This window comes from Nelumbo nucifera, chromosome 4 (genome assembly GCF_055504915.1).
Source record: "Nelumbo nucifera cultivar China Antique chromosome 4, China Antique-T2T, whole genome shotgun sequence".
In the NCBI taxonomy this organism is placed as follows: Eukaryota; Viridiplantae; Streptophyta; class Magnoliopsida; order Proteales; family Nelumbonaceae; genus Nelumbo; species Nelumbo nucifera.
In genome coordinates this window covers 66,708,374-66,733,596 of record NC_142652.1, presented here as the reverse complement: position 1 = coordinate 66,733,596, position 25,223 = coordinate 66,708,374, and the positions used below count along the sequence as shown (strand labels likewise).

At 40.9% G+C, this 25,223-nt stretch overlaps 1 protein-coding gene and 1 long non-coding RNA gene across 3 annotated transcripts; one reads left to right on the top strand and one right to left on the bottom strand.

Moving 5' to 3' along the window:
• Nucleotides 1–1,320: 1,320 nt before the first annotated feature.
• LOC104585577 (uncharacterized) lies at nt 1,321–24,775 on the bottom strand. The gene is made up of 2 exons (XR_733315.3): nt 24,488–24,775; nt 1,321–1,894 (listed from the first exon to the last, which is right to left on the bottom strand). It is a non-coding gene; the product is annotated as an uncharacterized LOC104585577 (long non-coding RNA).
• IAA31 (indole-3-acetic acid inducible 31) lies at nt 2,649–4,308 on the top strand. 2 transcript variants are annotated; one of them, XM_010242505.3, is made up of 4 exons: nt 2,649–2,914; nt 3,277–3,482; nt 3,751–3,820; nt 3,927–4,308. In XM_010242505.3, exons 1-4 carry the CDS (start codon nt 2,745–2,747, stop codon nt 3,979–3,981), a joined length of 501 nt encoding a protein of 166 aa, XP_010240807.1. In that variant the 5' UTR covers nt 2,649–2,744; the 3' UTR covers nt 3,982–4,308. The 2 variants fall into 2 exon arrangements, with proteins under 2 accessions (XP_010240807.1, XP_010240806.1); XM_010242504.3 differs by having other exon boundaries at nt 2,655–2,914; nt 3,724–3,820.
• Nucleotides 24,776–25,223: the final 448 nt, after the last annotated feature.

Sequence of the window (25,223 nt, the reverse complement as noted above, 5' to 3'; positions counted from 1 at the left end):
GACTGTAGATCGATGTTAAATTCACAGACAGGATGCGATTTATAGGGGGACTACTAGTAGAGTAGGAGGGGCTGTAATTTCATATTTCTAAGGGGGAATGCAGTCTAAATATCCCTAAAAAAACAAGTTTTTAAGACAATAATATGTTTTGTAATATATATATTATATGATTTATGAAACATGGTATTAAATAACCAGATCAAAAACATGTTCCTTGAAGCAGAAATTTATTCAAGAGTGTGCTTTTTATTTGAACTTTTGAAGCAAAACCAAAAAATAAAAAAACATGTATTACTAAGAATAACAAGTTTTCTATGCTTTTGTTTTAATATAACCAATTTATTTTGCTACACGTAACAAATTAAGTAAAATTGTACAACAAACAGACTTCACGTTGAGAAAACACCCCTAAAAGAGCTAACATAAAATTGGCATTATATGTAGGCTGAGTCAATATTGTGACCCGGACAGGACCTCTTTTACCTACATTTATTACATGCTGTGCCACCTTACTGACGAGACATTCATATTACGTACACATGGTGCTTAATTAGAATTTGTTCATTCTGGGGTCAAGACTCAAGACAATCAAGCCGTGCTCATGTACCATTTTGCTTTAATTTGTTTCAAATTTTCCTCCTTAGTCCTTCGTCAACAAACTAAGAATTAATGAAAAGAAGGTATTTCATGAAACTGATTGGAAGACATCCATCTAGTGTTTGGTAACATATGCATACCTAAACATACGTAGCATCTTAGCGTGCCGAAAATAGCAGCAGATTTATTTATTTATTATTTAATGAAAGGTAAAATTCGGTCCCGGTTTCAATCAAGGGTGCGTGGCCAGTGGCCACTAGTCATTCCACATCACACACACAGAGGGAATAGTTTGACAATCAAAGTGACGAATGCACTTACTCCATCGGTTAATGAGATGCTAAACTAAACTAGTACGTTCGCTTCGCTTTGTTATTTATAAATAATAATACATATTAACTTTCTATGCGTCGGCTTAAGCCTGCCATTTTTTTTTTTTAATTTGATTGTTTGTTTGCAGGAACAGGAAGAGGAAGAAGAATGTGGTGTTAATGGTCAAATCGCAAGGTTTTATTATTTATTATTGTTGAAGAAGCAAAGATCAATTTGACAATTGTTTAATCGCAAGTTTTTATTATTTATTATCATCTCCATGTCCATTTTTTAGATACAAACTTGTACTCTTATGATAAATGATATATTTGATAAAATATTTAAGACATTTAATTTAATAATGAAACCCATATTTTGTACAAATTTCAAACAAACATAAACATAAACATAAAAAAAAAAATGAATTACTCTCTGCATTCATGAATCGAGAAAAAAAAATATATTTACATAAAATACATATGGTCCAAACTCGAAACTGAATTGAGAACGACTAAATCAAGAATATTAGCCAACCAAGCAAAGGTAGTATATATGTCATATTCATCATAAACAAACTAAACGCCTGTGGGATTCATGGGGTGCTTTGGTCTGCTCAAAGGATTCAAGGGGCCGGGCCACTAAGTTATAAACACATTCATGAAGAGGTGAGGCTACGCCCCCACCTTCCCACTCCATGACTCCAAATGAAACCATCTCAAGACCACCATCCCACTCCATGACTCCAAATGAAACCATCTCAAGACCACCACCCCATCATGATGAAGAAGGCCAAGATTGGGAATTGGGAATTGAGAATTGGGAACATCACCAATATTCATTCACCAACTACCATACTTACCACCCTAAAAAGGCTAAAAGCAGCAGCAGAGAGGCAAAGACAGTGAACAAGTTAGTCCCGGCCGTCTGTCGGTTGGTGATGCATATGGGCTGGTAGGAGTCGTCAGTCCAGATCTGCTGCTGGTTGCTACTACCAAACAAACAAAGACAATATTAATTTTTGTGATGATATCACGGCTTTGTGCCATTTGTCTTCAAATTTGTGAAATATGATAACAAGCCACGGCGTTGAGCCCCAAGTGTCGCAAAACCTTAATGTTGATGGCATGCATGTTAATGTTGTTGAGGACATGTACCCACAAAACTAGTACTACTGCCATACTGTTATATTATCAGCACTCTATGTCGTCTATGTCTATGAACTACTCTAATTAATATTACTCCATGTGGAGTAGCATATATCTAAGGAGACAGGGATTTAAGGGAGTTCACAGCGAGAATTAAAGGAACAAGGACGTCCGGTTCATGTCAGTATATCATCACTGTAGTGTGTAGTGGTCTCCCACACCCCTACGAGCTCATGAGGTATATATTCACTCCCTAATACAGGTTTTACTTTTCACCCCCATCGACGGTTGAGATCATTCCATCAAATCAAATTTTTATATTTGAAAACTTCCTTGTTTGGACCATCAACTTGTCCAAGTCATAAGCCCCACGCCAAAACTAAACTAAAAAAAAAAACAGAAGAAAGAAGAAAAAGGAGGAGAAGAATAGAGAGGAGGTTTCAGCTTCCAAGCTAAATAACAGTAACAGGAGGGACAGCGAATAGCCGACCCGATTACATTAAGAGAGCCAGAGAGTATATGCCACGTGTAAATGTCGGCCACCCTAACGACAATTCAACCCAACGAGTCTGTCGATATTCCCCTCTGTTCTCTCTCTCTTTCTCTTTCCATCCCCTATTTAAGCCTAAGGTGGCGGCCCTCTCTCTCTCTCTTTCTCTGTTTCTCTAATTTTATCAGACGAACGCTGCAATGGGCAAGATTACCAACTCTTCATCTTCATCAATTGATAGCAGCAATCACCCGTCTATTTCCTCTGCAACTTCTTCTCTTCCTCAACCCAAGAGAGACCTCAGTACCGATCTAAGACTTGGACTCAGCATTTCAACCTCTCAACCTGATGACTCATCATCCAATTCAAGGTTAGATTCAACAAACTCAAACCCTTCTACTATTTTTCCTTCTTTTTCAAGCTTTGTACTAATACCCATTTCACTTCTTTCTTTCTTTCTCTCTTTTGATCTATAACGGTGCTGGAATTTCAATTAGAACCAAAACCCATCAGTCATGATCTCATTCAATCAATCATTCTTATTCATTCCTTCTACTTCTTTATTCCCTTGTTTTCCGGCGCTTCATTCCCCTATAAGTTGCTGCACCTGATTTTTCTTTTTTCACCTTTTTCTCTTCTGCTAGAAATTCTTCTAATATTATTCAGTTTTGCACATATGATTTCATTCTAAATTCTACTGCGGCATCCTCTTATTTATTTATTGGATAACAGGGAGCAACCATCCGATTGGCCATCGCTTAAACCTCTCCTGCGGTGTACGATTGCAGAGAAAGGAAATAACCGGCAACACCCCACATTGTTCGTCAAGGTCTACATGGAAGGAATTCCGATTGGAAGGAAATTGGATCTGTTTGCTCACAATAATTATGATAGCCTAGTCAGAACTCTTAGCCAAATGTTCAGGACGACCATCCTCTGTAAGTGAAGATCAGTGAGACTGAGACATGGATAAAGAGATTAAAGATCTGAGTTTGGATTGATTCTATGACTCAATCTAATCTAATTATTTGTTTATCACACTGCAGAATACAAAACATTTATGCGATTTTTTCTGATAGTTAATCTTAATTATATTAATCCCTATGGTTTAATTTAAAAAGTAATTAAGGATTCCTCTACGTTCTTAATTTTAATTTCGAGATTAAATTCTTGATACAGGCCCTGATATCGATGAGGTTCTTTCAGGCAATGATCACGTGTTAACCTACGAAGATAAGGAAGGAGATTGGATGATGGTGGGAGATGTTCCTTGGGAGTAAGTTCAACCTCTTCACCTTCTTGGTCTGTTTCTCTGGTTTTCAGTACTCTAAATCTAATTAAATCTAATATTTATTCAATTGGCTCTTCTTTTCCTTTACCAGGATGTTCTTGACCACTGTGAAGAGACTGAAGATCACTAGGGCAAACCAATGTTAATGTTCATAAGCGTCATCCACCATCTCCTCTCTTTTTTTCTCTCTCTCTATACATTTTTGTCTTCATGGGTGATACCCGAGATAAACCAAACTAGGAATTTGTTGAATTACAGAATAGATGTACAGGCAATATACATACCAAAATGATGATCAAGTAATAAATATAGCTTTTTAATTTATCTTTCTCCTTTGGCTATTCAATTTCAATATAATTTAATTAAGGGTCGAATACCAGAGTCGTCAAATGTGAGATATAGAAAGAAAGCAAAGCTGAAGCCTGTAATTAACCTATAGTTTGATAATGAAGATGGGTAGTAGCTAGCTTTCATATTTCTCAGTCCTTTTTCTTTCAATTCTTCTTTTGCTTTGTTAAGTGGATGTGGTCCTCCTTAATGCTCGTTAAATAATGGATTTGGATGCTAATTAGAAGACAAACTTTAGACATAGTTGCGTAAGCGTGTGCACTGATATAAATATATAGTCAAATACAAAAGACTTCCTTGTGATCAGCACACGGTGCTGATCAGTAGTTGTAGATTAGTATCTTCCTAGAGCACCCACACCCAAGAAGATGTTTGCTTGAACATTAAATCTGTGCTAGCTCTAGCCCCAGTGCTCATTGAACGTGCGTATCACAAAATAAAAGGTGCCTTGACTGCCTTCGTACTGAGGAAATGCGAAGAAATCCGCATGCTTACATCAACTATCAACTATCAAATCCAATCCTAGCTAAGCTACGTTAGGTAGTGACTTTTATCAAACAGCTCTGGTAGATATATATTGCTAATTAAACTATTCCACCTGGCAACTTCATCAAGAGCAAATTAATTAACAACCCCCTTAGGTCTATGCTTATTGCTGCTGTAATCTATACTATGTTATAAAGCGATTAGGTCCCATGTTACTAGACTTCTCCTTCTCCCATTTCTTCTTTTCTCTTCTCTCCTTTCTCCCTTGCCCCTTTCTAGCCTTTTCATGTAGCCATGTGGCAGCCCTCTCTTCTACACTAGAGGGCCACTCCAAATCTCTCTCTCATGTATTCAATCACTTAGCCAACCCCCTCCCACCTAAAATTCTTCCTAAAACACATCTTAATCTATATTGCCACGTGACATCCCTCTCTTCTTCACTAGAGTTCCACTCCAAGTCTCTTTCTCTGATGTTACCAATCAGCTCAACCCCCTCCTAAAATTTCTCCTAAAGCATCTTTTAATTTATATTATAAATCATCTAAAAATAAAAAAAAATGTGGGCAAATTAATTAATTAAAGTAATTTGGGTAGTTAAATTAATTTGTGAAGTATTTTTTATATTTTCAATAATTACTGATATTATTGAATATTATTTAGTAAATGTCAACACCTAAACTATAATTTTTCATAATTATGGTAAATTGAAAATTTTAATTACTAAGAATTACTTTTTGAAAATTAATTATTGAAATCAATAACTACAAAAAAATAATAATTAATTATAGTATTAATAAATACAAATTTAATAATTAAAAATTATCAATAATTTTTAGCAATAAGTAGTTATTGATATTATCAGTAATTTTGACCAATTTATTAATATTTAATGATATTATCAAACAATAATTAAAAAATTCACTAATTTTTTAGTGCAAAATTAATTTCAATAGATATAAAATTATTTTTATATTTTCAGTAATTTTGATATTTACTATAATTTAATTTTGAGCAATAATTAGTGATTTTTTTAATTTAGTGAAACTTAAATTATAAAACTTCCAATTTTACAAATAAATAATTGGAAAATTTTAATTATTTCCATAAGTATTGGATACTACATTTATAATTATCATAATTAATGGAACTATATTTATGGGTTTGGGGAGGTGTTATGGGTTTAAGGGGACGATCCCCAGGGTAGGAATGGCAATGGGCAGGTTTGGGGCAAGGATCATACTCTCCATCCCGACCTCGAGTTTTAAATTAATCCATGTCAAAAATTTTAGCCTACATCCCCAATCCTCGATAGAGAGGGCTTCCCTATCAAGTACCTGAATCCCTTGAATTTTTTGATTAAAAGTTTGTTTTTAGAAAGATATTTATTTAAAACAAAGGAAAAATTAAAATGCAAATAATATTTTAAATATATTTTGATATATATAATAAAATAATATTATAAATAACATAAATAATATTATATATTTAATATATATATGCACATATACGCAGATATTTAATATAAATAATTGGGGTTGGGGTGGGGTAGGAATGGCAATGGGTGGGTTTGGGGTGGGGCTTATACTCCACATCCCGACCTCGAGTTGTAAATTAATCCCTATCAAAAATTTTAGCTTGCATCCCTATCAGAAACGTGAATCCCCTGAACTTTTTTACTAAAAGTTTGTTTTTATAAAGGTATTTATTTAAAACAAAGAAAACATTAAAATGCAAATAATATTTTAAATATATTTTGATATATATATATAATATAAATAATATTATATATTTAATATAATATATATACATATATATTTAATATAAATAATCAGGGTTAGGACATGGTGTGGACTTCACTCCCCATCCCCAATTAAGTATTCCTATTAATTCCATCCCCACCCTGTCCCCGTTAAGACAATCTCCATCCCATCCCCCACCTGATCGGAGAGGCCAGGTACTTGGTAGGGATGGAGAAAATTGCCATCCCTACCCATGGATTGTGTAGCTCCATAGAACAATAAATTTTAAGTCCAATTCTATGCACCGCACAGGGCCGCTGGTATTAATATATATTGACATGGCTCATTTCAAAAGATGCTCAAAGAATGTATTCGTTAGCAAATCACATGCATGAAGACCCATGGGTTGGTACTTTGAGCTTTTAAATGCACCCCAATTCTTAATTTCAATCAAAACTTTATTTTACAATATTTCAACTCTCAAGCTTATAAACTTGGGCAGATCCTCGTTGCCCAATGTCTCTCTTTTCACATCTCATTCGTGTAATAGACTCTGGCCCATGGGCTAACAACTTTGCCATCCAAAACCATTGCTCCATGATCTGGTCGATCACTCCAGACTTTGTAAGGTCAGCATGATGAGATGTAGCTTTTGATTTGATGAATGGAATTTGTCTTAGGGCTAAAAAAAGAAAATGGGCAGATCTCCACTTACGTACTCGGAAAGGTGGCCAGGCAAACTGGTCCAATACCAATGGCAATATATAGCTTTAATTTGCTTTATAAAGAGTTAGAGACAGACCATATCACATCTAGCATGGATATGCTGAACCTACCGAAACATAGTCCTCAGCTTTCTAGGTCAAAAGTTAATTTCACGCACTCCATCAAGGATCAGACTATAATTTGGTTCACATGGTGGCCAGTGAATTTAATTAATTTATTCACTTTTATGCCTTTCACACTTATGGATCGTTTTGGTACTCAAGCTACGACTTTTGGGGATTATTATTTATTGATTGGAGTTTACAACCATATATATACCTGAATTCCCCAAACTTCAAAGCGGGGGATGACTTCATTCATATTCTTTCTAGAATGTTCACATGGACACAAAATATATTTTGTTGATTCAGGTGGAATTCAATTCTATCTCCATTTCAAGCCCATCACAAAAACAGTAATGTTTGACGAAAGGTAAACGTGTATGTTTTTGTTTTTCTTGTTTCTAAAATATATCACACCATAAAAAAAAATATATATATATATATATATATATATATATATATATATTTGAATATATGGTTTTTTTCAAATAAAATAAAACATTATAATTTAATTCAGAAAATATTATTATTTGTAAAATTAGAAAAAAGAAAAAAAATTAGCTTTTAAAAACAAAGACATGCATGCTTTCACTCCCATAAAAGGCTAATATAGGATAGATACTATATAAACTCTCTCTCTCTCAAAATTTATGGTCTTATACTAATCAGCCATGAAGAAATAAGTGCAATGATTTGGTTCTAGGGCCTTTCCTACCTAGCTACCAATTATGACCACTAGCTAGGGGATGGTTTGTATGGTGGTGTTGTGTTGTGATTGTGTTTTGAATTTATCATACCAATTGTTATTTCTATCTAAAACATTAAATATGATATTTCTCCCATACATACATTTTTCTAGTTGAAATGATATTTGATGGTGCACAATCTAGATACTCTTAGTTAGAAGACGATCCAAACTTTAATTGTGCGACGAGTTGGACCAATCTGCAAAATAGTGGATCAGAGAACCTGAGATAGCTAACCCAGCGAGGTCGCTCCGATGCTTAAGTCAGTATTATACTGCGAATGTGAGTTGAATACTTGAGTGTTTGAGTGCTAGTGAGTAAAATAATCACGCGTACCTTTGCCTTAAGGTTTCGTGTCCTTATATAATGGAGTAGTCATGGGCCTTACGAAAGAGCTCTGGGATCTCCGGGCTATGTAGATAAGGTTTGTTCCATTTTTTAAGGAGAGCAATATGTTGATAAGGTTTATCGTTTACCTCCGATTCAGGCGGAGCTAGGACGTGTCTCATCGTGATCCCGAGAAATTCGGGGTCCGTTGGGGAGGCCTTTGGAGTCGGTTATGTGGCGTTTCGGCTTATTAACTCTAAACTAGCACTTCGATTCTTTAGTCCCGAATTGGAATGGGTATCGAGGTGTCTCTATGCCAAGGTGGTCTTTTAGGCCGAGGTGACTGGATACTCGAGCTCCGAATGTTGTGAAATGGGTTCGTTAGGATGAGTTGTCACCCCTCGAGCAGATCGCGTCTACGTGTCCCCTTCTTACTAGGTCGTGCCAAATCACCCGTCATCAATTGCCCCCCACTCCTTGTGCCAAGGGTCCTAACCCGGTGCGGGGAGTTCATGACAAGTCCAGGTGGATTTGGCACAAAGTCTAGACAATTTGAAGGGCAAACTGTTGGTCGGGCTTGTTCAACCATCTGGCTCAACCATGAAATGACCCAGGTCGCATCTCGGGTACGTGCGGACGTCACACTATTTATAAACTCCGCGAACGCCAAAGGGCAAGCTCAACCGATTTCCTCCTCGGGTAGCGTGCAGTCGGTTTTCATGGGAGTTGTTGGATCGTACAGGTCTCAATTGTTGAATGCCGAATGTGGTGGACTATAAATAGAGGGTGGAAGGGCCCATTACCTTCGCCATAAATCGTGTAATTGAGCTCTCCTGAGATCGCGTCAAAGTCCTTCAGCTCGCCATTCTTCCCTTTGTGTCTGAAGTCGTTATCGTCTTTTTGGTGAGGTCATCTTCTTTCACTAGTTGTTCCCTTTTTCTTTTCCTGTCCAATATGTCTAGTGCTAGCATGGATAGGTTACTTAGCGATTCTAGTGAGGCCGAGGGTGCCGAGGTGCGGTCCTCGGCTCCCGCCGATGGGGCCAGTTCTTCGCTAGAGAGCTCCTCTTTACACCTTTTAGGAGAAACGCCTTTACCTGACGTCAGGCCATCTCGGCTTAAGGAACCCGAACCTCAGGTAGAGCAACCGACCTCTAGAGAGGGGGTCCCATCTTCTTCTCGAGGTCGGGATCCAAACAACTTTGGCCCTTCCACGATGACCTCGGACAGATTGTTGTCCTTGGTAGCTTGTTACCGTCTCCCCGACACTCTTGTCTTCAGTATTCCTTTGGGTCAATACCCTTGGGTTCACGGTCATCACGAGCTCACAGTTTTTTAGGAGCAGCTCGTAGCTGGGTTGCGCTTCCCGCTCCACCCTTTCATCATATAAATCATTAAGTTCTTTAACATCACTATTGACCAGCTACACCCAAACTCCATCCGTACCATTGTTGGCACGACCTCACTTTTCCATGAGTATAACCGACCTCTTACCCTAGACATCTTTAGCTCGATTTGCTCCATCAAGAACTCTTCTTGCCTGCGCGGGGACACCTGGCAGAGCTATTACATCTCCCCTCGCCTCGGGTTCAAGGTTCTATTCGGTAACCCAAACAAGGTATCGGCCTGGAAGAGGAGGTACTTCTTTGTTCAGAATCCTGAAGGATGGCCATTCCCGACTCACTGGCAAGTGGCCATTAAGAACCCTAGGGTGAGGTTGCATGCTGAGACAAGGGCGGTCATCAACTCTTGGAGGGACCTCGGCCTTGAAATGAAAGATTTCCTGGCTGAGGAAAAGCTTGTGTGAGCTGGGCTGAGTCCTCCTGGTAGGCCTCCACCTCGACACACACATTACTTCTCCTTTTGTCTTTTCGCACTTACTTCAGTTCGCAGCTAACTCTTTTTCTTCTCTCTTGTAGAAGCTATGACGGGTGTTGACGCTGCTAACCTTCTGAGGAGTGTTCAGAAGGGAAAGAAGAGAAAGGCCTCGAAGAGGTCTCGTCGAGAGGAGGTCGGTTCTTCGATTCCTGTCGGACCCGAGGTCGTAGCACCAGAGCCAATCTCTGTCGAGCTCCCGGGGGAGGAGGTTCGGCTCCAGCCTCCGGTTGTTGACCTGGACAAGGACCAAGATGAGGGAACCCCACCTCACGAGCCCAAGGGTACTTCGGTGCCCGAGCCTCAGCCCCCCTCAGCGAAGGAGAGCATAATGACTCAACGAGTCGGGCTTCTTAAGAGCAAGGATTATGTGTTTCTTGCGGAGGTCACGGAGTGGGCTGACATGCCAACGAGTCAGCTCGGAGGGAGAGCAGCTAGCTATTGTATGATGGTAAGTAACATGCCCCTTTGTTTACTTTCTTATTCTTCTGTTAATGGTACTTACCTTTTCTTATCCACTCACTCGTCTACCAGTCTGAGATCCGCTTGAAGCGAGCTCAGGAGGCCGAAAAAAAATGCTCGGAAGCTTTACTGCAAGCTAGATTTAGCTCGGGGTGAAGTTCTTAGAGCCAAGAAGGGAGCTCGGAGCCAGGAGGAGCTGATCCTTGTGCTGACGAAGGAGAAGAAGAATCTCAAGGGGGAGAAGGAAGCTCTCCTCTGGGAGAACAAAAAGCTCGAGGCGATGATCAAGGAGTGCACCGAGATCTTTGACACCGCCATCCAGGAGGTGCGAATTCAAGAGAGAGATCGCACCATCAAGGAGTTCAAGGAGTCCCCTGAGTTTCACGACCTCTAGGTCGAGTATGGCTTTAGCTCGTACTGGTTGGGCTTCAAGCTCTGCAAGTGGCTGATGCTGCAGAAGTTTCCTGAGCTCGACTTCAGATCTATCTCCATGTCCACCATCACTCCTGAGATGGTGAAGGAGGCTGACGAGGAACCTGACTCCTCCGAGGGAGAAAGTGATGAGGAAATTCTTGAGGCGAGACCGTCAAGGAAGGCAAGCCGAGATGACGTGGAGGACCACATGGAGATCGACCTACTTGCTGGAAGGGATTCTGACAGATCTGATGCTTAGACGTGCCTCTTTTCTTGGACCCCCTATATATGATGTATATCCCGGGCCTCCGAGCTCGGTTGTAGTACCTTTTTTTTTGTACTCGGAACTTTTGTTAATGAAGTGCAATACTTCAAAAAGTCTCATGTGTGTGAGTACAACAAAATCTTTTTTGAGTAAAAATTTTTCTAAGTATTGGTTATCCCGAAGTGCCAAGCTAACGAGCTCGACTCCAAGTAGGAATAACCTCGTATCGTTGTATGCCAAGGTGGACGAACACTGTAGGGTACATACCCGACTTGTTTGTGCACGGGCTACTCACTTGCCTAAGTGTTGGTTATCCCTTAGTGTCGAGCTAACGAGCTGGACTTCAGGTGGGATTAACCTTACGTTGTTGTATGCCGAGGTGGATAGACATCGTAGGATTTGTACCCGAGCTGTCTATGCCTCATAGGCGACTAGGACTTGTCTTTCTATGCCGAAGAGGCGACTAGGGCTTGTCTGCCTATGCCGAAGAGGCGACTAGGACTTATTGAAGTGCCGAGGTCTTTTGTCAGTTTGGCACCATAGCCCTTAGGCTTCAAGGAGCGACTCACAGTCCTCTCTCCAATCAGTTGTTTTCTTCAACCAGTTCAGTGGTCACATAGACTTGGAGAAATTTTGCCTTGGAGTCACGAGTTCATAAGTATTACCTTCTTAGATTATCGATATTCCATGCTCGATGTACCTGCTTCCCTTCCAAAGTCTCGAGCTCATATGTATCTTCCCCGAATACCCGCTTTACTCGATACAGACCTTTCCAATTCGGTCCGAGCTTACCTACACTGGGCTCAAGTACCATAACCTTCCGAAGAACCAGGTCGCCAGCACGGAAGTGTCATTTTCTAACCTGGGCGTTATAGTACTGAGCTACTCTTTGTTGGTAAGCTACAATCCGAATGTGAGCCAGGTCTCGTACCTTCTCTACCAGGTCCTGGTTGGTACAGAGCTTGTCATCGTTCGTTTCCTCATCATAAGCCTCCAATCGTAATGTGGGTACCTCTATTTCTGCCGGGATCACCACTTTTGTGCCATACATGAGGTTGAAATGGGTCTCATCCATCGCGGTCTTAATGGTAGTTTGGTTGGCCCAAAGGACATTGGGCAGTTCGTCCACCCACAATCCCTTGGCTTGAGCTAAGCAAGCTTTCAATCCACGAAGTATCGCCCTGTTAGTTACTTATGCTTGCCCGTTCGCTTGAGGGTGTACCACCGAGGTAAAGTTTTGTTAAATCCCCATCTCGGCACACCAGTTTTGAAACTTAACATCTTCGAACTGCTTCCCATTGTTGGATATCAGCACTCGGGGTAGTCCGAAGTGGCATACTATGCTTTTCTAAAAGAAATTATGTATGTTGCAGGTTGTGATCATTACCAAGGGTTCAACTTCCACCTAATTCGTAAAATAATCTACTGCTACAACCAAGAACCTCCTATGCCCTGTTGCTGGCCGAAAAGGACCAAGGATGTCGATTTTGAAAGAATGGTAGGATCCATCTAATGGACGCCATAAAGGTTGCGGAATGGGTAGGGCGAATTTCAAAAATTTCCTACCTTCTCCCAACTGGGAATCATATTCCCTGAATTTAGAATACAATATTCAAGGATCTACTTGAACCCTAATCAAACCAGATCTGTACCAAAAGATAAATGGGAGGATTATACCTGATCCGGAGAAGCAGTATCTCCCAAAGTTGGTGTTCACGCCCAAAGAATGCTCCAAGATCTGTCCCCGCTGAAGATGACACAGCTGTGGATGGAACAGAACCAGCAGGGTGCGTCCTACACACTGGATCCTTCACAAGAATCCCCTGGATGTACTAAACACTGAATTCTTTCAGTCTTTCTTGCAAGACTGATGTCAAGAACTGGTTTCTTGACTTTCTTTTCTGCAAAGATCGAATCTTGCAACAATGCAGATGGCGGCGGTAGGAGGAGATCTCCAGAAACGAAAAGGCTGAACTGTTTTCTTTTCTGGAGAGAATGAGATCTAATCTCAATTCGCAGGAACCTTTCTTGCTTACCAGAACCTCTTGGATCGAAATCTTATTTCTCTCTCTATGGTTCATTCGAAAATCTCCTCTCTTTTCTTCTTGATTAAGAAATCTCCTAATTAGGAGTTATCCCAATCCAAATCAGTATTTGGATAGGGGATAATCTTAATCCCTTTCCCAGATAGAGTTAGCTTACTCCTGATCTTATCAGGAGGTTACCAGATTCAAATCTGATTTGAATTTGGTCTCTAAGAGTGGATAAGGCTAAGAGCCCAATCCTTTTTGCTAACTTCAATCTCAAATTCGCCCCATTGATGGGTGATCATATCAGCCCACTTCGAAATGGGCTTTTTGGCCCATTAAGCATTCAGTGTTTAATTAGTTTCCAATCTGCTGCCCAGTTGGGCTTCTTTGTATGGCGTGGGACCCAAGCATTGATCTACACACCAGCCACATGGGTTCGGCCCAGCCTTTAATACAAGGCCCAGCCAAATTCACTGAAAATCTCAATGAACCCTTTAAGTCCATCGTATGAACCCTATGGGCCCAACACTTACATTAAGTGGTCCCTGGGCCAAGCCATCTTATAAAAACCCAGGGACTGTGGGCAGGTGCAAGATTAGCCCATCAGGTATTATCCTAAATGGTCTTACACTTAACCTCTCAGCCCTTAATGATCAAGCACTGCCCGACAAGAGAGGACCTCTCCCTCGGCTGCAAGGAACAGTGCCGCACTCTCCTCTCACATGGATCCCGGGAATTAAAACCATTTGCAAACATTTTGAAACCGTACATATATATGTAAATATATTAATTTTGCAAAAACAAAATTCCAACGATTGAAATCAACTGCCGGCAGTTTGGTTTCCATCAGAGAGAGTGCATTCCCGATCATTACCCTTTGTCCGACAAAGTGGCTGATTCTGTCACTATGACCACCCACTCAGATGAATTCTCAAACTGCCCCAACATACCCAGGTTTTGATCCCCACTCAGGATCTCACTGATTGGCATATCAAAGGCAGCCTAATCCAGCACCTAGTGAAGTGTCACAATCGAGTCTAGGGGTCAGGTGTAACTTTCCAGTTTTGCCCATCTATCTCCAAGGTCCAGGGCAAGACTGGAAATCTGGTCCGGTTCAAGGATAAGTAATCCCATGCTGTATGTGCCTCGAGTCTTACCCTGATGGCTGAGACAGGCCATCCCAACACTTGGTGGCACACCAGTATCAGCCTTGGCAGGATAAATCTCCCCAGACTTATCCAACGGCTGTGAACATTTAAAACTAACATGAGTCTCTACAAATGTCCAGTTTTAGGGTTTTACACAGAATTAAACCAAACAACATGAATCAAACATGTACTTTATTTATTTCCACTAAATAACAAAAGTACATCAAAATGATTGAAGCTAAGGGCATACAAAACTGTCTAACAGATTTCCCACTACGCAAAGGGCCACGAACTGGTGAGGTATTTCAAATCACAAGTTGGTGGTGGATGTTGGCATGCCTCTGGCACTTATCACACTTTTTGACGAGTTCGAGTGCATATGCCTTCATCGTGGGCCAATAATAGCCTTGCCTTAACACTTTCTGTGCGAGGGCTCTGCCCCCCAAGTGTCCACCACACAAGTCTTCATTGGTGTCGCGAAGTACATGCTCAGCTTTTGAGGATCGCAAGTAGCGTAGGTAAGGGAGCATGAAGGATCTTCTGTATAGATGTCCATCTATGAGGACATACTTGGCTGACTAGCGCTCTATCCTCCGAACTGCATTGCGTTCCGTAGGTAAGGTCCCGTGTAGCAGATAACTCGCGAGTGGTTTGATCCAGCTCGGTTCCGCTTGTGACACGAAAGCAACCTCTTCTGCTCCCCCAAGAATGCTGAGCCGAGGTAAGTCCTCTATGTACACAGTTCGCATAGTGTTGTTGCTCGTGCTAACTATTCATGACAAGGCATCGGTCTCAGTGTTTTTAGACCTCGGAATTTGTCTGAAAAAGTAGGAGATGAAGCTGTGCAAGATCTCTCTGACTTTGGCCAAGTAAGTTGCCATAGTGGGGTCACGGGCTTTGTACTCACCAGTGACTTAGTTAACCACTAGTTATGAGTCACTGCATATGATGAAGTGCTTTGCTTTCATTTCCCTTGCTAAGGTTAACCCGGTGACTAGCGCTTCATATTCTGCCTCATTGTTCGATGCCTCAAATCCGAACCAGAGAGCATACTTCAACTTCACCTCGCTTGGGCCGTACAGTATCAGTCCTGCACCGCTTCCCTGCTGGCTGGACGATCCGTCAACGTGGAGGATTTAAGGCTCCTCATCCCAGGTCAGTTCTACTCTGACTAGGATAGCCGCACTGGTTGATGCTCCCATCGTGTAAGTGAGCTCGGTCAACTTGGGGGTCGCTGTGCTGAATGTGCACTTTGCTACAAAATCGGCCAAGACCTGAGATTTGACTGCTGGTCGAGGCTCATACCGGAAATCGTATTCGCTCAGCTTGATGGACCACTTCGTTAATCTTCCAAACACCTCAGTCTTGAGCAGAATCTGCCTCAAGGGTTTGTTGGTGAGAATGACGATAATATGGACCTGGAAGTACGGGCGAAGTTTCCAGGCTGCTATGATCAGTGCGTATGCTAGTTTCTTAATCTCTGGATATCTAGTTTCTGCAACCTGCAAAATTTTGCTAACATAGTAGATGGGTCATTGGACCCGATCTACTTCTTTGATTAGTACCAAACTAACCACTTCATCGTTCACAGAGAAGTATAGCTTTAATACGTCCCCTTCTTTGGGTCGAGTTAAAATAGTGGCAGTACCTAAGTATCTTTTCAGCTCGTCAAAAACAAGTTGGCATTCTTCAGTCCATTCGAAGTCCTTGCTCTTTTTTATAGCTTTAAAAAAGGATAAGCATCGGTCTACCGATTTAGACATGAAGCAGCTCAAGGCGGCTATCCAGCCCGTCAGCCTCTGGACTTTTTTTATTTTTCGGGGTGGTCTCATATCTAAAATCGCTTTTGTTTTGTTCGGGTTGGCCTCGATGCCGCGTCGGTTGACTATATAACCTAGAAATTTACCCAAAGTGACTCCGAAGACGCATTTATTCGGATTCAACTTCATGTTATATCTTCATAAAATTTGAAAAACATCTTTTAAATCATTCATCAAAGAATTTGAAAACTAGGTCTTGACGACCATGTCATCAACATAACATTCTACTTTATTATCGATTAACGGCTAAAAAATCTTATTTACAAGGTGCTAGAATGTTGCTCCAGCATTTTTCAATTCGAAGGGCATGACCTTGTAATAATATAACCCGAGCTCAATTATGAAAGCGACCTTCTCTTCATTAACAGGATCCATCCTAATTTGGTTGTAACCGGAATAGGCGTCCAGGAAGCTCAACAACTCATTCCCTGAGGTCGTGTCCACTAGGTGGTCAATCTTGGGCAGCGGGAAGCAATCTTTCGGGCAGGCTCTATTAAGGTCGATGTAGTCGACGCACGTGCACCATTTTCCATTGGCTTTTTTCACCATAACTGGGTTAGCCACCCAGCTCGGGTAATGGACTTCCCTAATGAAGTCTTCCGCGAGGAGCTTCCCAACCTCTTCATCGACTACACTCCAACGTTCTGGGGCGAGGTTGCGTTCCTTCTACCTTACATGCCTGAACTAAAGGGTCGGTATTAAGTTTGTGAGTTATAATTTTTGGATCAATCACGGGCATCTCTTCCGCGAACCAAGAAAAAATATCTAAATTTTCAAATAAAAAACTTACTAGTTGGGCTCGAAGTGGTTTGCTGATTGAGGCACCGATATGAAGAGTTTTGGTTGGTTCGACGGTAGAGACTGGTATGTGGACTGTCTCTTCTTTCGAGGCAGCTCGTTCGTCAATATACTCCATTGGTTATTCGAGCTCGACATCCTTTGCTAGCTTTGCTTTCCCTTTTAAGGCAGCCACATAGCACTTACGGGATACGAGCTGGTCACCTCGCACGACTCCCACTCCGTAATCAGTTGGGAATTTCATTGCTAAGTAGAAAGTGGATACTATCGCACATAAAACATGCGTGATAGGGGGTGGGAATCGCAACTACCACGAACATGTGCTCGAATAGCATGATGTTTGGCCGCGTGTCGGCTTCCACGGGTACTATAATTCGACCGAGAGGTCTGACCCCCTTGCCATTGAACCCAATCAAAGGCGTATCTGCCGGTTTCAGGTCACTCTGCTATAACTGTAATTTGTCAAAGGTCTCATTGAAGAGTATATCTGTTAAGCTGTCTGAGTCCACCAAGATGAGTTTTACCTCAAAGTCGTTAATCCTTAGCTTCACCACTAAGGCATCATCGTGAGGGTACTGGATCCCACGCGCATCGTCCTCATTGAAGTATATCGGTTCTTCGAACCGAGGTCACTTTGGTGGGTTTTCCCCTTCGTTCTCCAATTCACAGACCGAGGTCCTCCCAGCTGTTGATGTACACCCGACGATGATGGACCCACCGGTGATCATGTTAATTACCCCACGGACTAGTCCTTCTTCTGGCAACTGTCGCGGTGGTTGCTCATTCTGCCTACTGACCTTTGTGCCATTCCTCCTCTGGTCCCCCTATCGATCTGCCAGTCGGTCTACTTGTCCCCTCTCTTCTCGCAATATGAAGTTCTTCATGTACCTGTTGCGGATAAGTTCCTCGATCTCGTCGCGGAGATTCCTGCAATTCTCCATGTTGTGTCTATGATCTCGATGAAAATGGCAGTAAACATTCGGGTTTCTTGTTGCCAGGTCTCCCCTTAACCTGGGAGGCCATTTGACGAAAGAGGAATCCTTAATAGCCATTAAGATCTCTCCCCACTTAGCATTCAAATGCATATAGCTCATTCTCTCCACAGGTGGGGTGCTAGAGCGCCAACCTGACTTGTGGGTGCACGAGGGGGATCAGCTTCTTGACTTGCTTCTTCCCCTGCTCGGGGACTTTCTTTTCTTTCTTTTCTACCCACCATTGCTCGTTCCTTCATTCTCTCTCTTCCTCTTTCCAATGGTAGATTGTCGATCTTTTGGTTGATCTCCTCCTCGGTACCGATGAACTGATCTGCCAACCTGACGAATTCGATGATATCTTTCAGTTTGTTAGCTACCACGTGCCACTTGAACTCTTTATGGGTGATTCCTTTCTTTGTCGTAGTGAGTCGCACCGTTGGATCGAGGTCCGGTATCTGCAAGCAAGTATCGTTGAAGCGCTTTATATAGCTTCTAATTGATTCTCATTCCCTCTGAACCACGTTCAGAAGGCTTTCTTGCGACTTCGGGCACTTCTTGCTTGTAATGAAGTGCGCAATAAACATGTTGGCAAATTAGGACCAACTTTTGATGGAGCCCGGCACGAGATTTCGGTACCAAGTTCAGACTACCCCCTGAACGTAGTGGAGAAGGCTACACACATGCAGGACTCGTCAGCCCCAAATAAGTGCGTCTGAGACTGGAAGGAATCCACATGATCGTTGGGGTCAAACGACCTATCATACTCTTCTAACGGGGGTACCTTGAAAACTTTCGACATCGGAGTTGCCAAGAGCTCAGGCGACAGAGGAGATGACCGACAAAGTAATGGAGGCGCAATCTTCGTAGCCACCAAGCTCACTTCTTCCCTTTCTTTGGCTTGCTCTGCTTGCTCTGCTTGCTGGCCTGGCTTCGCCGGTGGATTGTTTCTGGCCAAGGAGCAACGTGCCTTGCGACGTCGCTGCTGCTGCTTCTTCACCAACTCGGCATTGGTACTGCTGATTTTAGTCTGGTCTGGTATTTCAGCATCACCACGGACATTATCACGAGGTAGACCCTGGTTCCTTCTTTGTAGATTCTCTTGGTTATGGGATTCGCACTAGCTATCGCGAGGGACAGAGGGATCTTGCCTCGAGTTCGCACCTCGAACTCCGGGCTGGTTATTATCTCCTCGCGAGCCATCATTTTCCTGTTGGGAGTGCCGAGGTGGATTGGCCCTGTTGAGCTGACTATCCCCGGACCTGTTTCTAAAATTTCCCTACGAGGCTGGAGGAGTGTGTTGTCCGTCTCTCCTCCCATAGGGCGAAACCTGACCCTTGGGAGGAATTGGTACTTGCGAGGTCCTCTCACCCCGATGGGGGGATCGGTTGACGTTCTGGTTGGTTCCAGGCCGATTCGGGTTCTGGCCCTGATGCAACTCTGGGTGCCGGAGTGGAATCGACTACTGGTTTGGCTGTAGTGGTGAGAACTGTTGTTGGTACAGATAGTACTACTGATACTATTGGAATTGTTGGACTTGTTGCATCTAGATTTGTATTACCTAGACGTACTGAACGAGGTCATGGAATTGGGAGTGGCCGATTCCAGGAGGGACCACAAATGGCTCGGAGAAAGTTGCGCCCACTAGGGGAAGCGGAATGCTCACTTGCGTAGTGCCCTATGGTACAGACAATGACGGGACTCCTGACACTATAAGAGGAATAATAAACTGGCCAATGCATACCGTAGGGCCTTGGGGGAAGGTTGATTGCTGATCTTGCCCCCGGTAACGTTCATCTCGATACTTTTTCCGATGTTTTTGGAAGAATCTATTGGGATAAATAAAACTACAACTAATGTTGGGATGACCTCTCGATCGTTTCCCACATACGGCGCCAATTGATGGTGTGCAATCTAGATACTCTTAGCTGGAATACGATCTGAACTCCAATTGTGCGGCGAGTTGGACCAACCTACAAAATAGTGGATTAGAGAACCTAGGATAGCTAACTCGGCGAGGTCGCTCTGATGCTTAAGTCAATATTATACTGTGAGTGCGAGCTGAATACTTGAGTGGTTGAATGCTAGTGAGTAAAATAATCACGTGTACCTTTGCCTTGAGGAGTCGTGGGCCTTACGAAAGAGCTCTGGGAATCAGTTATGTGGAGGCCTTTGGAATCAGTTATGTGGCATTTTGGTTCATTAGCTCCGAACTGTCACTTTGATTCTTTAGTCCTGAACTGGAATGGGTATTGAGATGTCTCTACACCGAGGTGGTCTTTTAGGCCGAGGTGGCTGGATATTCGAGCTTCGGATGTTGCAAAATGGGTTCGTTAGGCTGAGCTGTCACCCCTCGAGCAGATCGCTTCTACGTGTCCCCTTCTTAATAGGTCGTGCCAAATCACCCTTCATCAACATCCATGTTATATGCGACTTTTTTTTGTTAAAAAAATATTAATAATTAAAATAAGGAGGAGGGCAAATACCTTACCCTTGAAACAAAATTAGGAGTCTGAGCTCACTAAAAATAAAAGAAACAAAAGTAATTTAAGAATAACAGGGGTGGTAAGTGGTAACTTTTTGTTTATTCTAGAGAATGTACGAACATTTCCTGATTGAGATGTTCCTTGGGTCTTCTAGCTTAGAGTTCCTTTTCTTCTTGCTTTATCCTAATTTGAACCATTTGTTTCCTTGGGTATAGCAGTTATAATCGGATTCTCATAGGATCACCTTTTCTTGTAGGAGTGGCCATATTAACGGAGATCATTGCACCTATATTTTCAGGAACACCCTTAGCTCTATAAAGATCTACTAAAAAGATAGTGGACATTATTATGGATTTCAATCTCCTCATCATCATGACTCCATAGATTCGTTTGGACTAAAATACCAGTATGCTGAAAAACCTGCTTATCTATCAATCCAATTGATCTCCATCTTCTTTGGTTCAACAAACTTTTTATCTTTAGATGTCAGAGTCATATTCTCACCCTTTAACTTCTTTCCTTCCTTCTTGATCCTCTGATAGCATTCATCTTGATCATGGCCATTTATATAAAAAACTACAATCTTTGGAAAGATTCTTATACACAATCTCTTGCCCAAAATCATTCCATGCCAACACTAATCCAAACCCTAGTGTTTTCTTTTAACAAATCAACTTCCACGCAAACCCTAGTGGTTGTTGTACGTGTAAGTCAAATAGTCACAAGATCAACCTTCAGGACTCCCCCTACAACCTGGGCAATGGAGAGAATAAACTGATCATTAATTGTAGAGATTGATTGACAATCCTGGGAAACTTATCCAAATGAGAACTACAAAAGGCTCCCAACCCTACTCGATGCCTAGCATTCATCGAAGAAAATGAAACAAAAGGTCTTTAATCACTACCACTTCATGCAACCAAGCCCAGAGAAACTCATCTTCATCGAAAAATCAAAATGGCACATGCTTCGAATCAAGGGACATAACAACTATTGCATCTTTCAGAGCAAACGCCCCTACAAGAAACTCCCTGATCTTCGCCATAGATGAACGACCATACACACATTTTCCTACAAGAGCAAAACATAGAGGATCTAAAGATTTTTCTACCTCTTCATTTGAAAACAAAACTGTAGACTCCCCCCATTTGAGAGTGGGAGTACAAATAGGAATATCAATCGGCTTTGGATCTACAATTTGGGGAAAAGGAGTTGAAGAAGATGAAATGATTGAAGCAAAGGACGATTTTCCAAGGGGTCCCCTAGTGGCTCTCCCATAGAGAAACCCTAGTTCTAAGGTAATTTTAAGGGCCAAAAGAGAGCCTCAAAATGCAATGAGACTGTACCAAATGGGTATGATAGCAGAGAAACTCTGAATTTTGCATAATATGAAAAGGATGCATAGCAGAGGAACTTTGAATTTTGCAGAATATCAAAAGGATACATAGCAGAGGAACTTTGAATTTTGCAGAATACCAAAATGGTAATGACAATCAGAACTCCCTCCCCTACAAATTTTGCAGAATGCTAGTATTTATTGGTTATCGGTTTTCTTTCCTACTTGTAGTTTCAAGAGATGTATCAATGTTTGCATTTTGAGTTTTTAAGATTTTAAGAATTTCTGGTTTTACGATGGCGCTTAACATAATTAGTCGTATGTTAAATTAGTTGGATTATCGGATAGAACTAGAAGAATAATAATTAAAAAAAAAAAAAGATGAAAGGATTAGTATTACTTTTATAGTTTTATCAAGTAATTTGTTTTCCTTTTCTTTGTTTTATCTTCTTTGCAATATTTTTGTAAATTTTTGCTAAAGGAGAAGTGGGTATTACCGTATTAGTATTAGTCTATTACAACAATCATGTTTGGGACTTGCAAACTCCATTTAATCATAGGGTAATGTAGGTTTTAGAGTCTAAGACTTGGAAATGCATACAGTACGCATGCTTAGGCTAAGTTTGGGAGTTCTTAAAAATGAATAAGCACTTATTTTGAGTCGGGACCACACCAATAAGCACTTATTAGTGTTTGGGAAATAAGCCCAAAATAAGAGAATAAGTACTTATTTGAGAAGCCCAAATTTTAGGCTTATTTTTAAGTGCTTATTCATTAAGTACTTATTTCCTTTCTGGCTGCCATGTCATTTTAAAAATACCTATGCTACCCCTATTTAAAATAAGTGCTTTTTACCAAACACTCATAAATAAATAAGCACTAGTTTTTAAGCACTTATTTTTCAAATAAACACTCCCAAACTTGGCCTTAGTCTACTTATGCTTGGTGGGCTGTGTTAAGTGGTATCAACATATATTCTGCTAGTATATTTTTCAAAAAGAAATGACATTTTCTATTGGTAGGCCTCAAAAAGCTAAACATCAATTTTGAGGAGGGTTAGTTGATCTCCTCAGATGCCTCCCCTACCCCTTGGCAATCCAAAGACTAATATCCCTTGAGGGGCGACCTTGGCTAATGGCTTCATAGCTATCAGGATTTCTTATGGGCACAAAATTGCTCATAGGGATAGTGCATGAATTGGCACTACGCGTAACACATGAAAGGGAGGCTTTGCATGTGGGTTGGGCTTAAGCATGCCCTTACATCTTGTTAGTCCCATATCTGAGCTAATCAAGCTATCCGGTCGTCCAAGCACACAGATGTGTTCCAAGGCCAAATAGTTGCCTAGCATCTCAACATCGGCATAATCCCCTATTGCACATAAGTGACGCCTCTTGTGGACTGGAAATGACACACAGATAGAGCCCCAACTCTGAGTGTTGGGAAAACGACTAACTTGGGCTAGAAATTGAGCCATCACCCATCAGTTATGTGAAATGGAGGTGATAGGACCTCCAATGATGATTTTCAAAACTATTTTTGTTTTAATAGTCACTCCAAAGCTCAAGGCACTGGCTACACCAATCCAATCCGAGTAAGACTGGGATGGGAGAGGAAAGGGGTTAGGCACCCCTCTCCCGGGTCCAATAGGTGGGGCAGACATGAGGTTCTAATAAGCATAAGCACAAATACACGCAAAAAAAAGGCAAATATTTAATCCATAAAAAAACTAACTAATGTCAAGAAAATAACAAATCAACACAAAAGAAATTCCTCATTTTTACTTATCTCTATTTTTTTATTTTATTTTTTGCTCTCTTTTTATTCTCTTTTATTATATATATATATATTTGAATTTTCTTTGATTGATTAATTATTTTTTTATTTTTTGTTCTTAATAATTTTTTTACATTTTTATAATTTCATTTTTGCTTGTCTTTATTTTTATCAATTATTTATTTTATTTTATTTTTTGTTATTTCTTCATGAAATCCTATTAACGTATTTATTTATTTATTTATTGACTGCTCACCAACCTACTATTTTCTAACCCTTCCTAACTTGTTGATACTTCCTAACTGCTAAGCTAGCCAAAAAAATCAATCCAATTTTATTATCATTATATTTATTTTTTATTGTTTTTTATTTTGTTTTTTTTTTTACAGAACCGTGCTCTGTATAACCGACCCCCTCTTCATTCTAGTCTAGGAATATATCTCACCCATAGATCTGTCATCTCCCTCCTTGTCACTGATTTTGACTAATATTTTATTTATTCTCTTTTTTATCCATAGCCACTGTACTACATACTTACTCGGCCATCTCCTCCTACTCCGGCATTAATGACATCGAACAGTGAATGGTAAAGATAGCAGAAATGCAAAATGGCAGATTAACCAGAATAATTAAGAGGAAGAAAATTACAAATTGAGATGCTAAGCTTAGAAACTTGATCGCAAGCAGAACAAAATGAAAACACCATCGTCGTAATCATTGAAAAATAGCACGAGTCTAAGCTTAGATAAAGAGATCCAAATACTAATCTGTATGACCAGAGTTGATATAGAGAACTTACCAGGCTGAACCAGCTCCTCCGACAATCTGACTATGGCCTCAATTTACACGATGGAACAGGGGAACCGAGATTGAAATTGAGAGATCGCTGAAAAAAGGACTTCCGCCGTAAAGTTCGATTGAAAACGAACAAAAGAGTGTTAGATGATTGCTACCATGTCGACTCTAGTCTGATTTTAACTCTGATTCAATCAATGTCATTGGCAAACTCCGTAAACGCCGCCATGAACTGTTGGGTGTGGGTCCAGCCCATATGGATGGGCCCACCCCACCTTCATTTGCTCCCTAAAGAAAAGGGAGCCGAATAGTGGTAAAGTGGTTACCACATTGTCGGTTTTGTATTATTTTTTTTTTTTTTTTGAGTGGCGTCAAACTAGTAACCACCGAACAAGAAGAACTAAGAAGAAGAAGAAAAATACAGAACCAAAAAGAAAGCTTTTTTCTGGTTCTTTGAGTTTTGTGAAGAAGAGGAAAAAATTGGCTCTTGCTCCATTCAAGATCAAGTTTGGATGTGTCTTTTAAGCCCGTTCTTAATGATATTAAGTGTTGGAGTTAAGAACCCCACTCCAATTCAGATTTGGTGATTCTTCTTCCTTTTCTTTATTTCTCAGTTCAAATTTACAGCAACTTGGTGAGATCTAAACTTATGTTTGTGTTATATCCACCTTACATTTGGTGATGTTAATATTGTTCTTGTGAGCCAAGGATTATTTCCTTGATATTTGTAAACCTCTAGT

Bases quoted from the DNA above. Each gene is read 5' to 3' on its own strand.
- IAA31 (XM_010242504.3), top strand. From the start codon at position 2,745: ATGGGCAAGATTACCAACTCTTCATCTTCATCAATTGATAGCAGCAAT. The intron at 3,483-3,723 runs GTAAGTGAAGAT...TTCTTGATACAG, and splicing joins GTTCAGGACGACCATCCTCT to GCCCTGATATCGATGAGGTT. The intron at 3,821-3,926 runs GTAAGTTCAACC...TTCCTTTACCAG, and splicing joins GTGGGAGATGTTCCTTGGGA to GATGTTCTTGACCACTGTGA.